The sequence below is a fragment of the Mauremys mutica genome, chromosome 13 (assembly GCF_020497125.1).
Source record: "Mauremys mutica isolate MM-2020 ecotype Southern chromosome 13, ASM2049712v1, whole genome shotgun sequence".
Taxonomy (NCBI): domain Eukaryota; kingdom Metazoa; phylum Chordata; order Testudines; family Geoemydidae; genus Mauremys; species Mauremys mutica.
In genome coordinates, this window is record NC_059084.1 from 3,554,062 (window position 1) to 3,571,647 (window position 17,586).

The 17,586-nt window shown below is 49.5% G+C and overlaps 1 protein-coding gene across 12 annotated transcripts in view; it reads right to left on the reverse strand.

Annotated features, from left to right (window-relative positions):
• Window positions 1-1,564: 1,564 nt before the first annotated feature.
• PDYN (prodynorphin) overlaps window positions 1,565-17,586 on the reverse strand; it is a 103,533-nt gene continuing 87,511 nt past the window's right edge. For 5 of the 12 annotated variants that reach the window (XM_044984686.1, XM_044984690.1, XM_044984687.1 and 2 more), the window contains 6 exons: window positions 16,802-16,895; window positions 14,400-14,495; window positions 13,369-13,540; window positions 12,871-12,931; window positions 3,741-3,888; window positions 1,565-2,859 (listed from right to left, as the gene is read on the reverse strand). In XM_044984686.1, coding sequence (XP_044840621.1) covers window positions 2,200-2,859; window positions 3,741-3,869 — 789 coding nt within the window. In that variant the 5' untranslated portion in view covers window positions 3,870-3,888; window positions 12,871-12,931; window positions 13,369-13,540; window positions 14,400-14,495; window positions 16,802-16,895 and the 3' untranslated portion in view covers window positions 1,565-2,199. Of the gene's footprint in view, window positions 2,860-3,740; window positions 3,889-11,614; window positions 12,067-12,870; window positions 12,941-13,368; window positions 13,541-14,338; window positions 14,357-14,399; window positions 15,482-16,801; window positions 16,896-17,586 lie in introns of those variants that run through there. The other 7 variants (XM_044984684.1, XM_044984683.1, XM_044984689.1 and 4 more) reach the window with 6 other exon arrangements.

Sequence of the window (17,586 nt, forward strand, 5' to 3'; positions counted from 1 at the left end):
TGGGCGGAGGGGGATCCACAGGGGGTGGGCCCTGCTGTACAGATCAAACCTGCAAAACTATCAGGAACAATTGCCAGCTCCCAGCCCGATACCTACCCACCCATTCGGACTGTGAAGGGGGCGAGGACCCGCTGATATTTCCCTTGCCCTGATGTGTGGGTGAGAGGCTGGAATTATATTTCTAACACAGACACATTTTCAGATGGGAGTAGCAGAACTCTCTGGACAGGGGCTTCTTCCTCCCTTCCCCTGGACGAGGGTCATAACTCCACGGGGTCTCTACGCTTTGTGTCCCTCTGTACGCCAGTGCTTCATGCCCAGCCGAAGCAGGGGTCCTGGGCATTCATTGTTTTCTTCTCTGTGTCCTTGTCCTGGCCCCTGCTGCTCCCCTCCCCCAGTTGAGTAAGTCGAGTACTCGGCAGCGAATCTAAAAGCTCCCACATTTGCTCCATGCACATAAAGCACGTTTAGGGTTCACTCCTGTGAGGTGCTGGCTGCTCTCCCAAAGGAGCCATAGTGAGAGGTCGTCTAGTCCAGCCCCTGTGCTGAGGCAGGACCAAGTACACCTAGAGGTTCCCTGATTTCCAGGGCCTCTTCCCCAAAGACCTATGTAGCACCGCAATGAGCCCTCATCCTGGCCGGCCCCCACGCTGCGGACAGATGCACCACCAGACACAGACTCATTAACATCTTTTTATTTACCGTACAGAAAAGGAAGGGGGTGAACGTGACCCATCTCAAGACAGACCAAACTTTATTTCTTCTTGTAAACGTAATAACGAAAAGTAACCCGACTCCGAAACAATCTGTACATTTCAGAACAGCACAAGGGGGCAGGTGAGGGCCAATGGAGGCCTGTGCTCAGCCAGTGTGTCTCAGACATCGTCTACATCCCCTTTCATCACTTTCTTCTAGATTAATTTCCCAATTTTGCCCATGGTTGGAAAAGGAAACAATGGGCCAAGCCCCGCCCTTTCCTGCCTCTGTCTCAGGGTATTTTTGTTGGCCTGTTGCAATTCAGCACTAGCTGGGGGATGGGGAACAACACTGATGGTTGCAATGGGGAACTCCATGATGAGCCAAGCTCTCAGACATGGCTCCTCAGTGATTTCTGTCATTAGTGTGGGAGTGATCCCCTGTGAGCAGAGAGAGAATGGGGACAGCTAGCGTCAGTCTGGGCTCCTATCTGCACCTGCAATTCTGTGCACACAATCACTCCAAGGCATAAAGAACCGGACTGTGCCAGCAAATCTGGCAGCACAATACCTCCATTCACTCTGCTCCCTTAATGACTGTGCGCATAAACCCCCAGGTGACTAACGAGAGGCTGACTCGGGTGCCTTCAGAACGCTGTTGTGATTTCATCGCTTCATTAGGAGTGTGCGTCTCTTGTGTGTATTAGAAAGGGTCACAGCTGCGATTTAGCTGGAATATAATGAAGCAAGTCCGGGTTCTATCGGGCAAGCCCACCTTGCTCTCCAGGCAAGATGCCCTCCCATACAAACACAGGTCCCTCCGGGAGACACTGGATGTTCTGAGCAGAGGCGTCTGAATGGAGAGACTAGTAGCAGATGCCTCTGTTTCCATTAGAATATTTAAATTGGAAATGCCCAGCAGCACCTGGTGCCAGCGCTGGGGACCTTTGAAAATGGGGTTCCACTGCAGGAACTACAGCGGCATGGTTCCGGTTTGGAGCTAGAGCCGAACTCCCCCAAAGCTGGGAGGCCTTTGGACCTGGAGCTCTGGGTTGGTCCATGACGGACCAGAGGGGCCAGCCACCAGGTTTGGCTCCAGAGCTGAACTTCCCCAGCGTTTGGGGTATTCCGACTGGAGGGTGAGTTGGGCTCATCGCTAAGGATCACAGGGATCAATAGTCAGTCGTCTGAGACTTAACTAAAGTAACCTGCTTTCGACACAGCTGAACTAAACCCATCGCTGGGCTGATCGGTTCGGTACTGGAAACAGCAGCAGGTGCAAGTCCCAGAGCTGACAGAGACAGACACTAAGGAGGAACGTTGCCGGTTGCAATCCCTGCCTGGCTCTTCAGGGAAGCAGCAGCAGGGTGGTGCGCCTGGGTCTCCGCTCACAGGCCGGATCGGTGTGTGATGCCTGGGATGCTTGGCTGAGCACGGGAGGGCGATGTGGGTCGGGAGGAGCGATGCAGTCCATACTGGAAGTATTCCGGCTGTAGGGGGGGTTCTATAGGTCCAAGACCTCCCCCGAGTAGGCGTTGGGGTCCTCGTCCGACCGCGTTGTCACCTTGAACTGGCGCCGCAGGAAGCCCCCGTAGCGCTTCTGATTGTCCCATTTGAGCTTGGGGCGGATCCTGCGCAGGAAGCCCCCGTAGCGCTTGTGCAGGTCCTCCAGCTCCTGCCCCTCCCCCTCGGGCGCCAGCGCTGAGCTCCTCTTGGGGTACTTGCGGAGGAAGCCCCCGTAGCGCTTCATCTCGTCCTTGAGGTTTCCTTCCTCAGGCTCCTCCCCGTGGTCGCCTGTCTCCCCGGCCTCCAGCTCTGGGTAGTCCTCCGCCACCTCCGAGGCCGCCCTCTCCCCCGGCTTGCGGAAGAAGCCACCGTACTTCTTAGTCATGCCGCCTTTGCTGTGGGCGTTCTCACGCCAGAGGGAGAAAATCTTGTTCTTGTCCAGTTTCTTCATGAAGCCGCCGTAGCGTTTGACCAGGTTGCTGGGGAGCTCGCCGGGGATGGGGCTCCCCTCTGGCTCTTCCTTCGCCTCAGCCTCCAGAGGGGACAGGCCCTGGCCCTCCACCGCCGCCATCAGTGGGGCAAGGAGAGCCAGAGTGGTCTGGCACCTCTCCCACTCCGCGCGGGACAGCAAGGAGCCCTGACACTCCAGCGAACAGATCTGCAACACACCAACGAGAGCAAACCCGTGACACCCGCCAGCAGTTCCCAACCGCCAGGGCTCTCTCCGGTACCCTCGAGAGGGAGGAATGTCGTCTTGGGATTCCCCTTTCCAGTCCTGGAAGGGACTCTAGCTCTACTCCTTGGGATCCCACCACATCCTACCTTGTAAGAGCCTGCAGCCCACCCTGCTGCAGTGGACGGCTGAGTAATCTGGTCCCACAGTGGGAAGCAGATGCTTCCATACCTCTAACATCCAGGGCCGGATACAGAGAGGGAAAGGTCGTCAGAGGTCAAAAGGAGCCCCAGCCCCACAGCCCTGATTCTGCGTCGCGCAGCACTTGGGATCATCGTAGACACCAGTGCAAAGTGGGTGTGAGATGCTGTCACATCAGACTGGTAGCTCTGACAGACTTTGCACTAGTGGAAATGGTTGCACAAAGTGCAGGGCAGTGGAGAACTGGGCCCGTGTTGTTCTCTGGTCTCTGCTAGAGCATGCAGAGTCCTGAGAGCAGTTATGCTCTCGGTCCAACCTTTCCCCAGCTAGCAGGACCAGCCACTTCAGCAGCCCTGCCACTGCCCTATACAAGGCAAGAAGAAATGCTCACGTTGAGCTAGATTTCAGAACTGTGTGCACAAAAGCACATTAGTGTGCACAATTACTGCAGTTTCATGCGCACAACCATGGCAACGGCACCCCCAAATCAGGCATGCAAACACAGATACACAAGTCTGGAAAATCTGGGTCTTTGTAGAGCAAGTGTTACCCCAGACCGGGAAATGGGCTAAAACAGGGGCCAGTTTGGATACAGAGCTCGTTTTATCTGAGCTCCAAAGCTGAGTTTGCTCCAGACTGCACCTGACATAGGACCCAGCACTTACCAGGGGACTGATGGGCTTCTCCAGATCTTGGGTCTGCACGGCACACATGGAGCACTGGGCTGCACAGTCTGCAGAGGCCGAATGAGCCAAACCCATGCAAAGAGCCAACAGCAGAACCTGCCACTCCATTCTGCACAGTGAGCACTTCCTGCAGCGAGGAAGGGAGAGAGAAAAACCACAAGAGACCAATGATCTTTCACCATCAGATGCAAACCCCAGGCAATGGGTCCCCAGCGCTACCCTCCCATAGCCAGGGGCACCCACAGCACTTGGACATGGGCGAGCCCACAGTGGGGAAAACTCAGTACTTGGCCTGGGAGTCCCCCATGAGTCAGAGATCACAGCGTAGCTCCCAGAGCAAAAGCTATTGGGCCAATAGGAGTTAGAAAGCAAAATGCCCCAGCCAAGGCAGGTGATAGTCCCCCGAGAGAGGGCACTGCACCGATGTCACCCTTGCCCTTAACCAACAGTACCTACGCAATGGGGCAAGGCAATGGGGCATGGGGCACAGTTCCTCACCCAATGAGATGAAGTGACTTGCCTGAGGTCACAAAGGCAGTGTGGAGCAGAGCTAGGATCTGAACCCAGATCTCCCGAATCCCTGTCCAGTGCCTAGTCTGCGAGGCTTTACTTCCACGCAGCCTGTCCCAGAGAACACCCTCAGGCTGCCAGTGGGAGGGAGGGGTTAGCTGTGACCCAGCAGCTTGTGCTGAGCATTGCACGTTCACAGCAGTCCCACAGACATGCACAGGAAATGGCTGCCACTGGGCATCAGCAGGATCCTGGAGGAATTTCCTCTAGAGGCTGTTGAGCTGCTTTACAGGTCGCAGGGGCGTGAGCGGCCCCACCACTGAGATTTGCTCTGAATGGCAGAAAGGGGGCGTTAGCTGATCTCTGATGCAGCATGAATGATGATACAGAATTGCAAGATACGACTTCAGCGTGAAACATACAGGCATAAACACACCCCGCCACCCATGTGCAGACATAAACACACAGAGGCACATGCACACGCACACACATGTTCCATCTAGATGTCTCAGAAACCCTTCACTTCCACCCAGCTGGTAACTTTTGCACATGTGCCTAATACACAGCTTAGCCCAGAACTTCTGCTCATATAAATGAGCATAACTTCATGGAAGTTGATAGAGCTAACTCCGATCTACACGAGCTGAGAATCTGGCTCTTTGCCTCCAATACACAGTAAAAGCTGTGTTATCCAGCACTTTATCAGCTGGAAAGCTCTGTTAGCCGGCATTTCTGATATCTCCCAATACAAATCTTCAATCTAGTAACGGGGACGAGTATACTGCCCAGCACGTTATGCAATTGCACATTCTGCACTCTACTTCTATGCAAAAGAGGCAGAAGACAAGCAAGCAAGCTGGTATCAGGGATTTATTCAAAAAAGCAGCTTCCAGGGTGTGTCAGGGTCATTACAGATTCAGCCCAATCTCCTACACCTTCTACAGCGACAATGATAATTGAGGTTGATAATGACGACCCTGCGGCACTGCAAGATCCTGAAGTGCCTTTGGAATCATCAAAAAAGATGAAATTATATTCAGTATCGTTTTAGTGTTAAGGGTATTTTTAGTGATCTGGGTGTTCGCCATGCGCTGCCCATAGTGACATGTAGTTTCATCAGATAACCTACTGTATAGAAAACTACCTGTCTACACCTAAGTGCTTCAAGAGACCAACCACTCGGCGTTGCAGCACTACTGCTGGATTGGTGAGTACCTGTCTACTATTTTATACTTCATTCATTTTATCGTATTCTCATTCTTTGAAAACTGGTATTCCATTGGTAAGTAGAACTCTTAGTTAACTGGAATATTTGATTAACCAACACCCCCGCATCCCCCCAATATGCCGGAAACCAAAGCTTTTAGTGTATTTAAGGAAGTCCTAGTGTGCCTGTGTATGTTACTGACCTGTCGCTCAATGTTCCTAATGTCTTGGGGGCTGTTTCAAACATGCCTGCGTACAGCATGTCCCTCATCAACAGGACCTTTCTAGTCTCACCAGCTCATGGATGATGTGGGTCTTGCTCTTGTAGATGCTGTTCAGTAACCTGTTCCTCCCGGTGCATGAGTGAGAGCAACTCAAACACATTTATTCTAAAGCCTTTTATTTATCATTTTAAAGAGATTCTTTCTTAATCAACAGCAGCATGAATTTCTCTGCGGTATTGTTGTCCCTGCGCTACCGAGGGGCTTGGAGAGGGTGAATCACTGCTTCTCTCACGTGGCCTTGAAGAATAAAGGCAATGAAATCCACAGCAGCTATTCACCAAAGGCGAGCAGGGGGGGAGGGAAGGAATTCAAGGTCTTTGCATTATCCAGTGATGGATGGCAGCACCTTTCCAACACCCACTTCCCCAGTTCCCAGCTGCAATGGAAACTTCACACTCTGCTCTTCTTCCCTACGGGCCTTGAGCCTTCAGGAGGAGGAGATGGGAAGGGGTGGAGTCAGGGCCGGCTCCAGGCACCAGCTCAGCAAGAAGATGCTTGGGGTGGCCCAGGGTAAGGGGCGGCGGGTCCCTTGGTCCCTCTCAGAGGAAAGGACCTGCCACCGAATTGCCACCGAAGAAGACAGTGGCACGGTAGAGCAGGCGCCGATCACGATTGCGGCCTCTTTTTTTTTTTCCGCCGCTTGGGGCGGCAAAAACCCTGGAGCCAGCCCTGGGTGGAGTTCAGGAAACTAGGCTCTGAACCTAACCTACCTCCGTGTCACATTTTGGATTCTTCATCCATCAAACGAGAGGCCACACGAAGCACTCCTCTCCCTTTTGGATCTAGGTCCAATCGCGTCACGCTCATGAGAGAGCAGATGGTGCAGCTTGGCCGTGACACATGTAACTGGCTAACAGCAGCAGCCATATTAGTTGGAGATTTCCAGCCCAGAGACGCCCTAGGAAGATTCCATAACTGCCTGCTAGCGCGCCCTGTCCTCACCACAACTTTCCTCTCTCACAATATTCTGCACCCCCCCAACACCTTCCTTCCCCAAATCCACCCTAGTCTTCTGTGCCCCCCGCCCCTCCCACACACAAACCCCATGCCTCCCAAATACCCAAACTCAGCCTCTCCCAGGGACATGCATTCAAAGCACTTACACCCACTGTTCCACTAGGAACAGTAAGTGGTAACTAAACTGGACCAAAGTGAGTCTTGCTGTGGAGTTCACTGGCATTGCATCAGAGAAGCCGGAGATTTGATGTGATGCCTTGTTCCCACCAAGATTCCTCTGCTAATAGAGAAATGGGTGGTTGGGGATGAAGCAAAATGCCGTTGGCCTGTGGAGTGAAGGTGCCTGCTCCCTACACCCCTCGACAAGGAGAAAATAAAGTCAGAGGTGCTTTTGTTTTCCAACCAGCAGTGAAGCAGAGGCAGTGCAAGAACTCAGCCTGGCACAGGAATATGCCATTTAACCCATGTTGCCTGCAACGCAGGCCAACCCTCACACTTGCCATGCCAGCCACGGTCCCCCTGCCCCTCCACTGCATGACACCTAAACATCCTGGACTAAGCCATCTTTTTCAGAGCTTAGACGCACAGCAGGTCACACAAGCCCAAGATCCCTGGAACATCCTGACTCCCAACTCCCGAACCTTCATTCCCGGGATCCCTAGGTCATTATTTGTTTAAGTTCAGTACAATTTCAGAAGTACCCATAAGAATTAGGAGCCTAAGTTCCATTGACTTTCAATGGGACTTAGGCACTTTTGAACATTTTGCCCCTTGTACCACGCGTGTAAGAAGTTTAGTTGTCTCCAAAGCATGCGTAAGCAGAAAATTAGCCACCAGTTGTCCCCTTGCTTTATTGTGAGCATGTGATAAGTGTCCTGTTACCTTCTTGGTCCCTTTTGGCTCCAGGACAATGGCATAACCCAGAAGCAGTCCATTTGGGATTACTGACGTGTACTGCAGTCTCTTGCATTCTCAGTCAGTATCTGTTAATGGACCATAATTGGCACTAATGAAGAAATATGTTAATGTTCTGATTATTAATTCAGGCTACGCTTTAATGTAATTTGAGTTATCTGCATTATCGTATGCTGAACTATCTGCATTAATAGAACATCGAATTCACCAGGCTCAAAGCTGTTATCAAGACGCTCAGTAAATGAATGGCTGAATAATGACAATACTTTGCACTAATGTAGTGCTTTTCATTTGTGGATCTCAAAGAACGTGAAAAGCCAGGAAGCCTCACACCATGACTGTGATAGGTGTTATCACAGTTGTAAAGGTGGGTAATAAAAGGCACAGGAGGTGTAAGTGATTTGCTTACGGTCATATAGCAAATCAATAGAACAGAACCCAGGAGTCCCTATCCCCAGCCTCCTACACAAACCACTAACGGTTAAGTCACTCTCTCTCCTTGTTAACCTCTCGGGACGTGTCATTAGAAACAGGAATATGAGATACCCTGTTACTTTATTAGCCTCTCTCCTAGTCATGCAAATAGAACTGGTCAGAGAAAACTCAGCTAATGCCAATATCAATGCAAAACTGTCATAACCGGGTCGGCAACTTTCAGCAGTGCTGTGTCGAGTCTTCATTTAGTCACTCTGATTTAAGGTTTCGCGTGCCAGTCATACATTTCAATGTTTTTAGAAGGTCTCTTTCTAGAAGTCTATAATATAGAACTAAACTATTGTTGTATGTAAAGTAACTAAGGTTTTTAAAATGTTTAAGAAGCTTCATTTAAAATTAAATTAAAATGCAGAGCCCCCCGGACCGGTGGCCAGGACCCGGGCAGTGTGAGTGCCACTGAAAATCAGCTCGCGTGCCGCCTTTGGCACACACGTGCCATAGGTGCCTACCCCTGCTGCAATACAACAGGAAGAGAAAGCTCAATACAGCACGAAAACAAAACCGATTTTTAACAGCCTAATTTAAAGAGCTCTCGGTCTGGAAGATTGAAATGCTGAAGGTCTTGGCTCTGCATGGAAAGCAAAGAAGGAAAAGGGAAGGGGAGCACCAAAGAGGAGGGGCTGGTATGGAAAGGAAGGACGGAGAAAAAGACAAATATGCCACTTGTCAATAACCGCAACATGTTCAGCTCCTCACCGCAGGGCCGTTAACAACATCAGGCTCCCCAGTGCCCCACTTCTATCCAAGTGCCCAGTGGGACCGGACGCTTGGCATCACACAAAAGCCTGAGGAAGGTTTCCAGCAGCACATGGAAAGAAGACAGCAACGTGCCCTATTTTCTAGCCAGGAAAATCCCCGTGCCCAAGGCAAGGCCTGGGGATGAGGGGAGGGAGACACATACTTGGGGGCTTGGGAAAGTGGTGCTTGACAGAGCGGCCTGAAGCAGGATGGCTGGCTTTTTCCTTGCCTAGAAGCCCAGCATTCTGCAAGCAGTGCGGGGCCTTCAGTCAGGTTTGCATTCGACAGGGCTGTGGCACAGCCTCTCACTGGGGCATGCGGTCGAGCCTTGGATCTGAACACCCCCCGGTCTCAGACTGGCCCCACACATCCAGCCATTCCTGCTTTATCCCAATCCCGAGTTAGTCTAGCCAGCCCCGCATTCTACATTCTGCTTGGATTAATGGGGCTCAACTCTGCCTCCTCCCTTTACCGGGTTAAGTCGAGACAGAAGGGCCAAATTCACACCTGGTGTTTCCAGATACCTCTTGACTTCACTGGCGCTTCACCTGCTTAAACCAGGTGTAGACACAGCCTGGAGATTCATATTTTCCCTGTTCACTATCGAGCCAGAGTTTTCCGCATTAATAGCTTTTCTCTGTCTGATCCAGCACTGAAAACATCATTGATCTCTAAACTGAAACAAATGTCTGGCACCAGGGAACTGGCTCTGATTTGTTCCTACGTTAGCTATGGCATTCCGTGACATCAGCTCCTATATATTGATTTCTACCAAGATGATTTAAAACGCCTTGTAGAATGCAAGAGCGGTGAATTAAACCCCTGGCTATCTGGTATTGGATTTCAGAGAGGAGATCAGAAAAGGAGCCCTCTGTGCCATCTGGAGAAGCCGGGCACCACCTTACACATCTGATAATATTTATCACACAGGCGTTTCAAACCTGATGTGACAAATTCCAGAAGCGATTAACAGACTATGAAATCAGAGCATTTGCCTGATAGTTAAGCTACTGGATCAGGCACAATGCACCGAACATAATCCCCACACCCTCCACAGCCAGAAGACAGGGGATTTCATGACACCCCATGCAGCTGTAACTCCTCTGGACAAACTGCAGGCTACAGTCACCAGTCATCAGGCAGCCAGAGACCTCCCCCGTGAACATAACTCACCCAGCACTGTAAGAAGTACTCCACACAGAGCTTAGCTGCGCTCTGCTCAGAAACGGAGAAGTGACCGATAAAAATAGAACAGAAGAAAAGGAGAGAGAGAAACAACATAGGATAAAAGCAAAGGAGGGAACACAAGGAAGGGAAAAGGTAAAGAAAGGAGGAGGAAAAGCAGAGTTATAAATATCTACCATATTTTATATATGTACGCAATACCCACACTATAATGTGTGTATATACTCACACACACACAATGATACACACACATCCTGGAGAGATAGATCCTTGCATTAATGGAATTTTAATAGATATAATACAATTTAACTTCCTGCTTGCAGCTACCTATAATTAAGTTAAATATGCACCTTTGGGGCTGAATTCTTCCCTACTTGGTCTCTGATCAAAAGCGGATTTTTTTTTAAGTTCATGCAAAATCCCTTCAGCCATTTCTGAGGACATTGTGTGCCAGATTATAAATAAAGCAACAAATGTACAGTGTATTTAACTAACGAACAGAATGAAAAACGGGAAGCGAAGGCTGTTCCTGTAGGTGGTCATTTCAGAATCAGATTTTCTATATATTCACCTACTGGATTGATAAGCAGTGTGATGCAACATAATTAGTGGGTAAGAAGGGCTGCAAGGTCCTCAGATGAAAGGTGTGAAAGATATGAAGATAATTATTTTTGTTAATAATTATTATTGGCAATCTAATGTTAACATACCTTGCACTTTATACAACACAGAGTACGCTTACCTCAGCCCGGTTACACCAGTTTTTCCTCTCGAAAAGATCGATCATTCTGGATGTTTTCAGGACCTTATAAACATTTCTAATATTTCCCCTCCCCTCTCATTTGCATCCATTTTGTCTTTAAAAATGACCTGAAAAATGTCTTTTGTGCATGTTTTATTTTACCAAATAAAACAAAAACAAAACACCAACCCTTAAAACAGAAATGCTGCACAATTCTACAGCAATGGTCAATGGACAATGGCCCGTTACTTCCACTACTGCTACTTCAGAGTTTGGTGCTACTGCTGTAGAATACTAGTCTTTTTTTAAGGGAATTATAAAAAAAAGGAAATAGGTGTTGTCCTTAACCTCCATGTGCACTTTCTAGTTTATTTTGAAATTTGATTTGTTTCAGCATAAGTAATTCTGTCCCTTCTTGAAAGATAGAAGATGTGGTATCTGAACTGAAATGAAGTACAGGAAAGACATTTACACAGATAGCCTGGGTAGGCGACAGACAGCTATAGGGATGAAAAAAATATCTGGGGACAAGGAGCCTCATCTGCATGTCGTTAAATAATTTAGCAATTGATAAGAGGTACTTGGCACTAGAAACCAACCAGGGGTTTTAAGCAAATCAAGTCCCTTTTTAATGACAGAATCACTATCCAAGCTGCAGCCTCTGCATCATTATTAGAAGTTGAAATGCAAGGAAAGGAAAAGCAAACCTGAAAGCAAAGAATTAAACTCCAAAAAGTGTTGGATTCAGGGAAGTGCATCACACACACCCGTACAGACCGACAGACACACACATATACACACACACACAGCTGGTGTCTTACCTGTGTGTTCCTCCCAGTCCCTGCAGAGCTCCCCACCCCAGGCAGAGTTTGGGTGGAAAGTGGATTCTGGGAGCTGCAGGCTCCCTTGGAAAGTTGAGAGTCTCAGCAGATTCTGTCCCCCTCCTTTCCTCGGCTTTAGGAGAATCTGGTCATCAGTCAATGGGGAGTGGGGGAGGAAACTGCTCCCTTTTTGCAGCTGTAGCTTTTGGCTTTGTAGCCCCGACGGCACCGAGGACGGGCGAGCTCTGCGTGTTCCTCTTTGGAATTACAGCCCTACTCTTTCCATCCCCTCTTTTTATTGACACGGAGCCTCCTCCTGTCACTGAGCCCCAGCTCAGCACAAGCTCTCCAGAGCCAATGGGGGGAGACGGAAGCTGTGAATAATCAGTCACAGACTCCTCTCCACCGCCCTGAGACGGGCCCCCAGTGATCCCCAGGCCCTTTGAACAGTAACTCCTGGGAACGCGCACGAGGCATCTGCTCAAGGCAAGAGTGTGCAAAAGGGAGCATGAAGGAGGAGGGTAAACACACACACACAAGACACACACGCAAGACACACACACACGCAGACACACACACGCTACTGAATGTCGTTTACATTTGCAAATCTCCAAGTCTAACTCACTCCAGCCTGCTGAGCGCCTGCCCTGCCAAGTGGCTCTCCCAGTGACACTGCTGGGCTGTGGGCTTGCTGTGGGATATCACGATAAGCCAGAGGATGCGCCAGACCCAGAGACGAGCCCTTCCCAAGCAGCCTGGGACTTAGGGTGAAAGTCACCAGCTGCAACATAAACGGACAGACTCCGCTCGTAGGCTGGCAATGGAGCGAGGTGCTTCTCACCTCTGGTAGCTGATTCAAATCCAGCCCAGACTGGTAGTCACCTGAAAGTCACCCACCTGCTGACCATCTGACAGCCTGTGTGAGATGAGATTGGTGGATCTCAGTCCAGCTGCCAGGGAATAGATGAAACTCACTATGAACACACAGTAGCTGGCAAAGAGGCCCAGGACTGAATACACCCTGGGGACTAAACTGCCATCCCCACCCACCCCCGGACAGGGCCCCTTGGGATCAGAGGGGAGGCCACTCTGGCAGGAGGCAGCACACGGAGATGGCACTGCCACTGCCCTGCTTGGTCCTGTCCTGTGGCTCGATAAAGGAATTCAGCCTCCAGGCCTGTTGATCTCTCACCAGCACTAAATTCAAACATCACCCGTAAAGAGTCAAAACCAGTGAAGCTGCCACCTGCCCTCACCTGTTTTCCAACTGTCAGAAAGCCTTCGTCGGCTCGGTAACGTCTTTGAGATGGAGTCAAGCTCCCAGAGCTATGGACGAGACAAAGAGAGAATGCGCAGTCACATGGACTCCGGGGAAAGGCCTGGCCCAACTAACTGGATGTGTATTTCCAAATATTAAACCCTGGGATACAGGGCCTTTAGCATTCAGATTCCCGCCCACCCCCCTGTCCCCACTCTCACTCCCCCCTCTACCACCACCCAGGCACCCTCCTGCGGCTGAGACATCTGTCACAAGGCCAGGAGACCTCACAGGCCCTCCCCCAAATTTACCTCTACTGGCGACTATGCCAAGACACCTATGTTCTCCAGCTGCTTCTTCTCAGAAAAGAGCCGGAGAGGAGCCAGCCAGGGACTAGTGTGTCTGAAGGCAAAGGGATTCAGCAGCCACAGGGGCTCTCCTCGGTTGCTTCAGTTCTCTCCTCCCTCCCTGTTTTGTACAGCCAGCAGTCCCTTACCTTGACCTTCCGACGCTGGATACGGAACAAGCCTCTTCACTGGTTCGAAAGCTTCCACCTGCGCTTGCTATTGAAATGCAGGTTTTTATTCACAGCCAGGGGTTGGCTGTACTTTCCCCCTGCTGCACACTCCACCTCCTCTTTCCCTGCACATTGAGCTATTGATAATTACCTTGGGAAGAGACAAAGAGATGGGAATACCATTAACACAGAGGAGGGGAGTGGGAGGCAGCCGGACAAGGGAGAGACAGAAATGTGCCCAGATTCTATTTCCCACCCTGATGCTGATTCAGTAGGGCCCAGACTGGCATCAGGGCATTTTTAAACATCTGCCAACCCTCAATGCCGGTGCACAAGCTAAGATTTGAGTGTACAAGCCTTGAATTGCACACGTGCATCGGGGGTTAAGCTGGAGAAAACTGGGCATGGACTAAAGTACATTGTGGAAAATCTGGGCCTGCAGGCAAGTCACCCAAACCCTCTGTGCCTCAGTTTTCCCATCTGTAAAATGGGGGTTCAATTTATCTGAGAGGGGTCATTCATCATGTAAGAGCATTAGGTGAAAGAAGCTACACAAGGGGCATTTCTTATTGGTAGAGCTCCTTATTGCCATGTTTCATCCCAAGCAGCAAATGTAGCCACAAAAACAGACTGAGCAGAGGTTATAGCGCTGATCAATGTGCCTGGGGGTCACCCTTTACCTCGTCCTCTTTCAGACAAGGGTGAAAAAACTCCCAGAAATTTACTCCCCGTCTTTCCCGCTCTTTCTTCCCAGTAAGTCTGAAATGAAAGAAACCAGCAGGGACCAGCGAGCAGGAGACACCTGACTGGAGTGATGCTCAAGAGGTTATGATTCTGCATCTCCTTTGCACCAGCATGGACGCCTGGGCACAAACAGAAAAAGCTCTTCCCTCTCTCCCTCCCTCCCCCCCAGTAAAGTTTATGCCTTAGAAACAAGAGAGGTTCTGACATGGTTACTGCACGTGATGCCTTTCAAATATTAGTGATAATCCGGGATCTGAAGAACGTACTATTTTTACCATATCTCTCTCCAGAGGGATGTTTCCCAGCAACCCTCCCTTCCCCTTAGCTTGAAAATTGCCTTGCTGGATACTTGAAGTTCATTCCTGTGAATAAAGAGCTGGATTGAATTAGCAGGTAAATCTTAGTTCTCTACAAAAGCCTCAGGAGTCCATTTGGTAAGGATGGAAAGGTGCCCATGAGATACAAGAAACATTCAGCTTTTAATAAAAGTACTTTAAATCCCGATCCTTTCAAAGGGCTTCTTACTGGGACGTGCACAAAACTACAGTGATTTTGCACCTAACTGGCCAAGCCTATTGCATACACAAACGCCACATTTTCACATAAAGATGGGAAGTTGTGCACAGTTGTCAGCTTGTTAGGTGCACAATAACCCAACTGTTGTTTACATGTGACCTTTGCTCATGCTAATTTTGCAGATATACAGCTTGCAGGCCCTCTGAAAATCCAGCCCCAATTCAGGGCAGGTTACATGGAACACCTGTGTAATCACACGGGGTGAAAATCACTCCTGTCCAGAGGATCGACATAAGGCCCACGTACCACCTACGTTCTGCTTGAGTTGGAGCATGGGCTCTTCTGCTGACCCTTTGCACGGGGTAAATTTCACCCTATGTTACTAGCCACTGAATTCCAAGATAATTCAACGTGACTAGTTTTATTCCAAAGGTGGCATGAGGAAGGGGAAGGCCATGGGACACTGCACTTTGAGACAGGACTTTTGTGTTCAGGACCTTTGCTCGCCAGACCAAGAGTGGAAATGGAGGGGCAGCAGCAAGTTCTACCTTTCCATCAGATGCTTCCAGTCACAGAAGGCTGGTGCCCTCACATCAATACTCTGTAAAGAGTTATTACAAAGCATTGTGCATTTCCATAAACCGTCCTCAGGGACAGATGAGGGGTTTCATTTATCCACTGGACAGACAACCACCACTCTCCATTTGACAGCTCTGGCCACGGAGTTTGAAAGAGAAGTTCCCCAACCTACCCGAAGGAGCAGAGATTCCAGCTTGCTGCTCACATCTGACTGACTAACGTGTGCTGCCGTTAACAGATAAGAGACTTGTCATGGGAGGGCACGCTACCAAGGGGCTGGAGTCACCATCTTAACTCAGCCCATTCTTCTGCTTGGCTTTGCACACATGGACTCAGGCACCGGTGTAGTAAAAAGCAGCTGCAAACCACAAACACCCCTGGCTAGCTGGTTAAGATCACAGCTATCCTCAGAGAGATTTAACCCTTGCCATTAGGCACAATGGGTATGATTCAAAGGCCACTGAGGGCAAGCCAAAGTCTCCCGTTAACTTCAGTGGGTTTTGGGTGAGGCTCTACGTGGGCATAATGCTTAATACTGGAAAACATTCTCCATACACAGAAAACTGTCATTTCTAGCAACTTATTCTCCCAAGTTAAGCCCCCAGATGTTTAAAACCCGGGCTCCCTTTTTTATAACCTGTAATTATATGGACCCGTTAGATGTCATGTTAGTGTCTGATCACCTCTAAGTGCCATCAGCCGCGTTCCCATAACAGTGCCTGCGCAGCTGTAAGGCCTGACTGGAAACAGAACCTGCCTCAGCCTTCCACGCTGCACCAGCTATTGTGAGAGCTGAAATGGCTGTCAGCTACATTGTTACCTGACTGTAAGGCACCACTTAATCAAACATTGATCTGACATCTGTTGTGCCCACACAACTGCAAGTGCAAAACTAGAAGCCAGGGGTTTTTTTGGTTTGTTTTTGTTTTTAAATCTGTCCCCTAACGTATGACATATTGAATGCACGCATGCTGTGTGGAATTCATAAACAAGGACGAGAGGGAGAGAAGAGCTGCCTGCTCCCTATTAACCCTGCTTATCTTTAGAGACTCCCGTGCTGTGACCGATGGCGTAGCTCAGAATTCACAGAGAATCCTGGACGTCAGATGGAATTCAGCCCCCAAAGGGCACCTGAAAGTCCTCGCTGCTGCTTTGCTTTGAACCAGTTCAGTTGCACCATAGAAAAACCTGCTTTGGGAGACCAAGCACCAGGCTTGGGTTATTCACCCTAAGATTAAAGTACTTGGTAATAAGATTTCTTAATAAGAGTTTGTTTCCTTTGGCTAGAGGGGAAAGTTAAATTGCTTCTCTTCCTAGAGCAGAGGGAGTTTATTATTACTCTCAATTTATACTGCAGATTCTCTCTCTCATCTTCAGCCTTTGCTGTAGCTAGTGTTGAGAGTCCTCTCGTCTCGCATTGCTGGGTTCCCTTCCATCTCCCACAGCCTGACTTCCACTAACACTGTCAGTTCACTGACCATCTGGTGCCAGCTCAGCTGCTCAGGCCAGGGAGCATGTAGCTACAGGGTCCTCAGCAGAGTCAGGGAAATGACAAAAAAGAAAACCCACTCACCAGTAAGTGTAATTAATATTCATCTGTCTCTTCCTAATGGGAGACTGTCTCTGACTCATGCTGACATTTTGCTGGGACAATGGTAATTAAGCACCTGGGTAAAGGAGACAAATGTGCAGTAATAGAAAAGTTAAGTTTTCTTAACTAGAGCAGTTAAAAGCTGGTTAGGAGGGAGGAGGGATTAGCATGAGTCGCAGGCTAGTGGAAAAACAAGTGGGAGTTAATTTCAGCTAATGTCACACAGCTCCTCTCTTTACAATTCTAGCCCCTCTTCACCAGGGCCAACCAGCAGCTGCTTGAAACCCCCTGAATTTTGGTAGCAGCTTGCAGAGCACCCTGGAACTTTCCAAATTTCCTTGAATGAAATCAGCTTCTTCCTGAGTCCCCCTTTTTGATGGCCTGGATGATCCGCCTGGAACAGGAAGCGTCACCTTTGGTAAATCTCCAGGGAATACCACGTAACCATTCAGACAACATGCTCCAACCAGCACCAACTCCGCCATACAAGCCACAGGAGGTGGACACCGAGGACTACAAAATACTAGGAGCAGCAGAACATTATATTGGAAGAAGCATGTTGTATCCGTGGCAGCACCAGCTGAGCAGAGTGAGCAGATGCAATACCTACCAGGAAACAGGGAGGGTGCAAGTCTGGGAAGAACATGGTGGAGCTGTTTCATTGTTATCAGTTCACTTAAAATCCAGCAAAGTCCGACTACCTGCTTCTCAGGTCTACCAGGATAGATCACAGTGCACTGGTATTTATGGGGCTGTCCCTAAAGGCT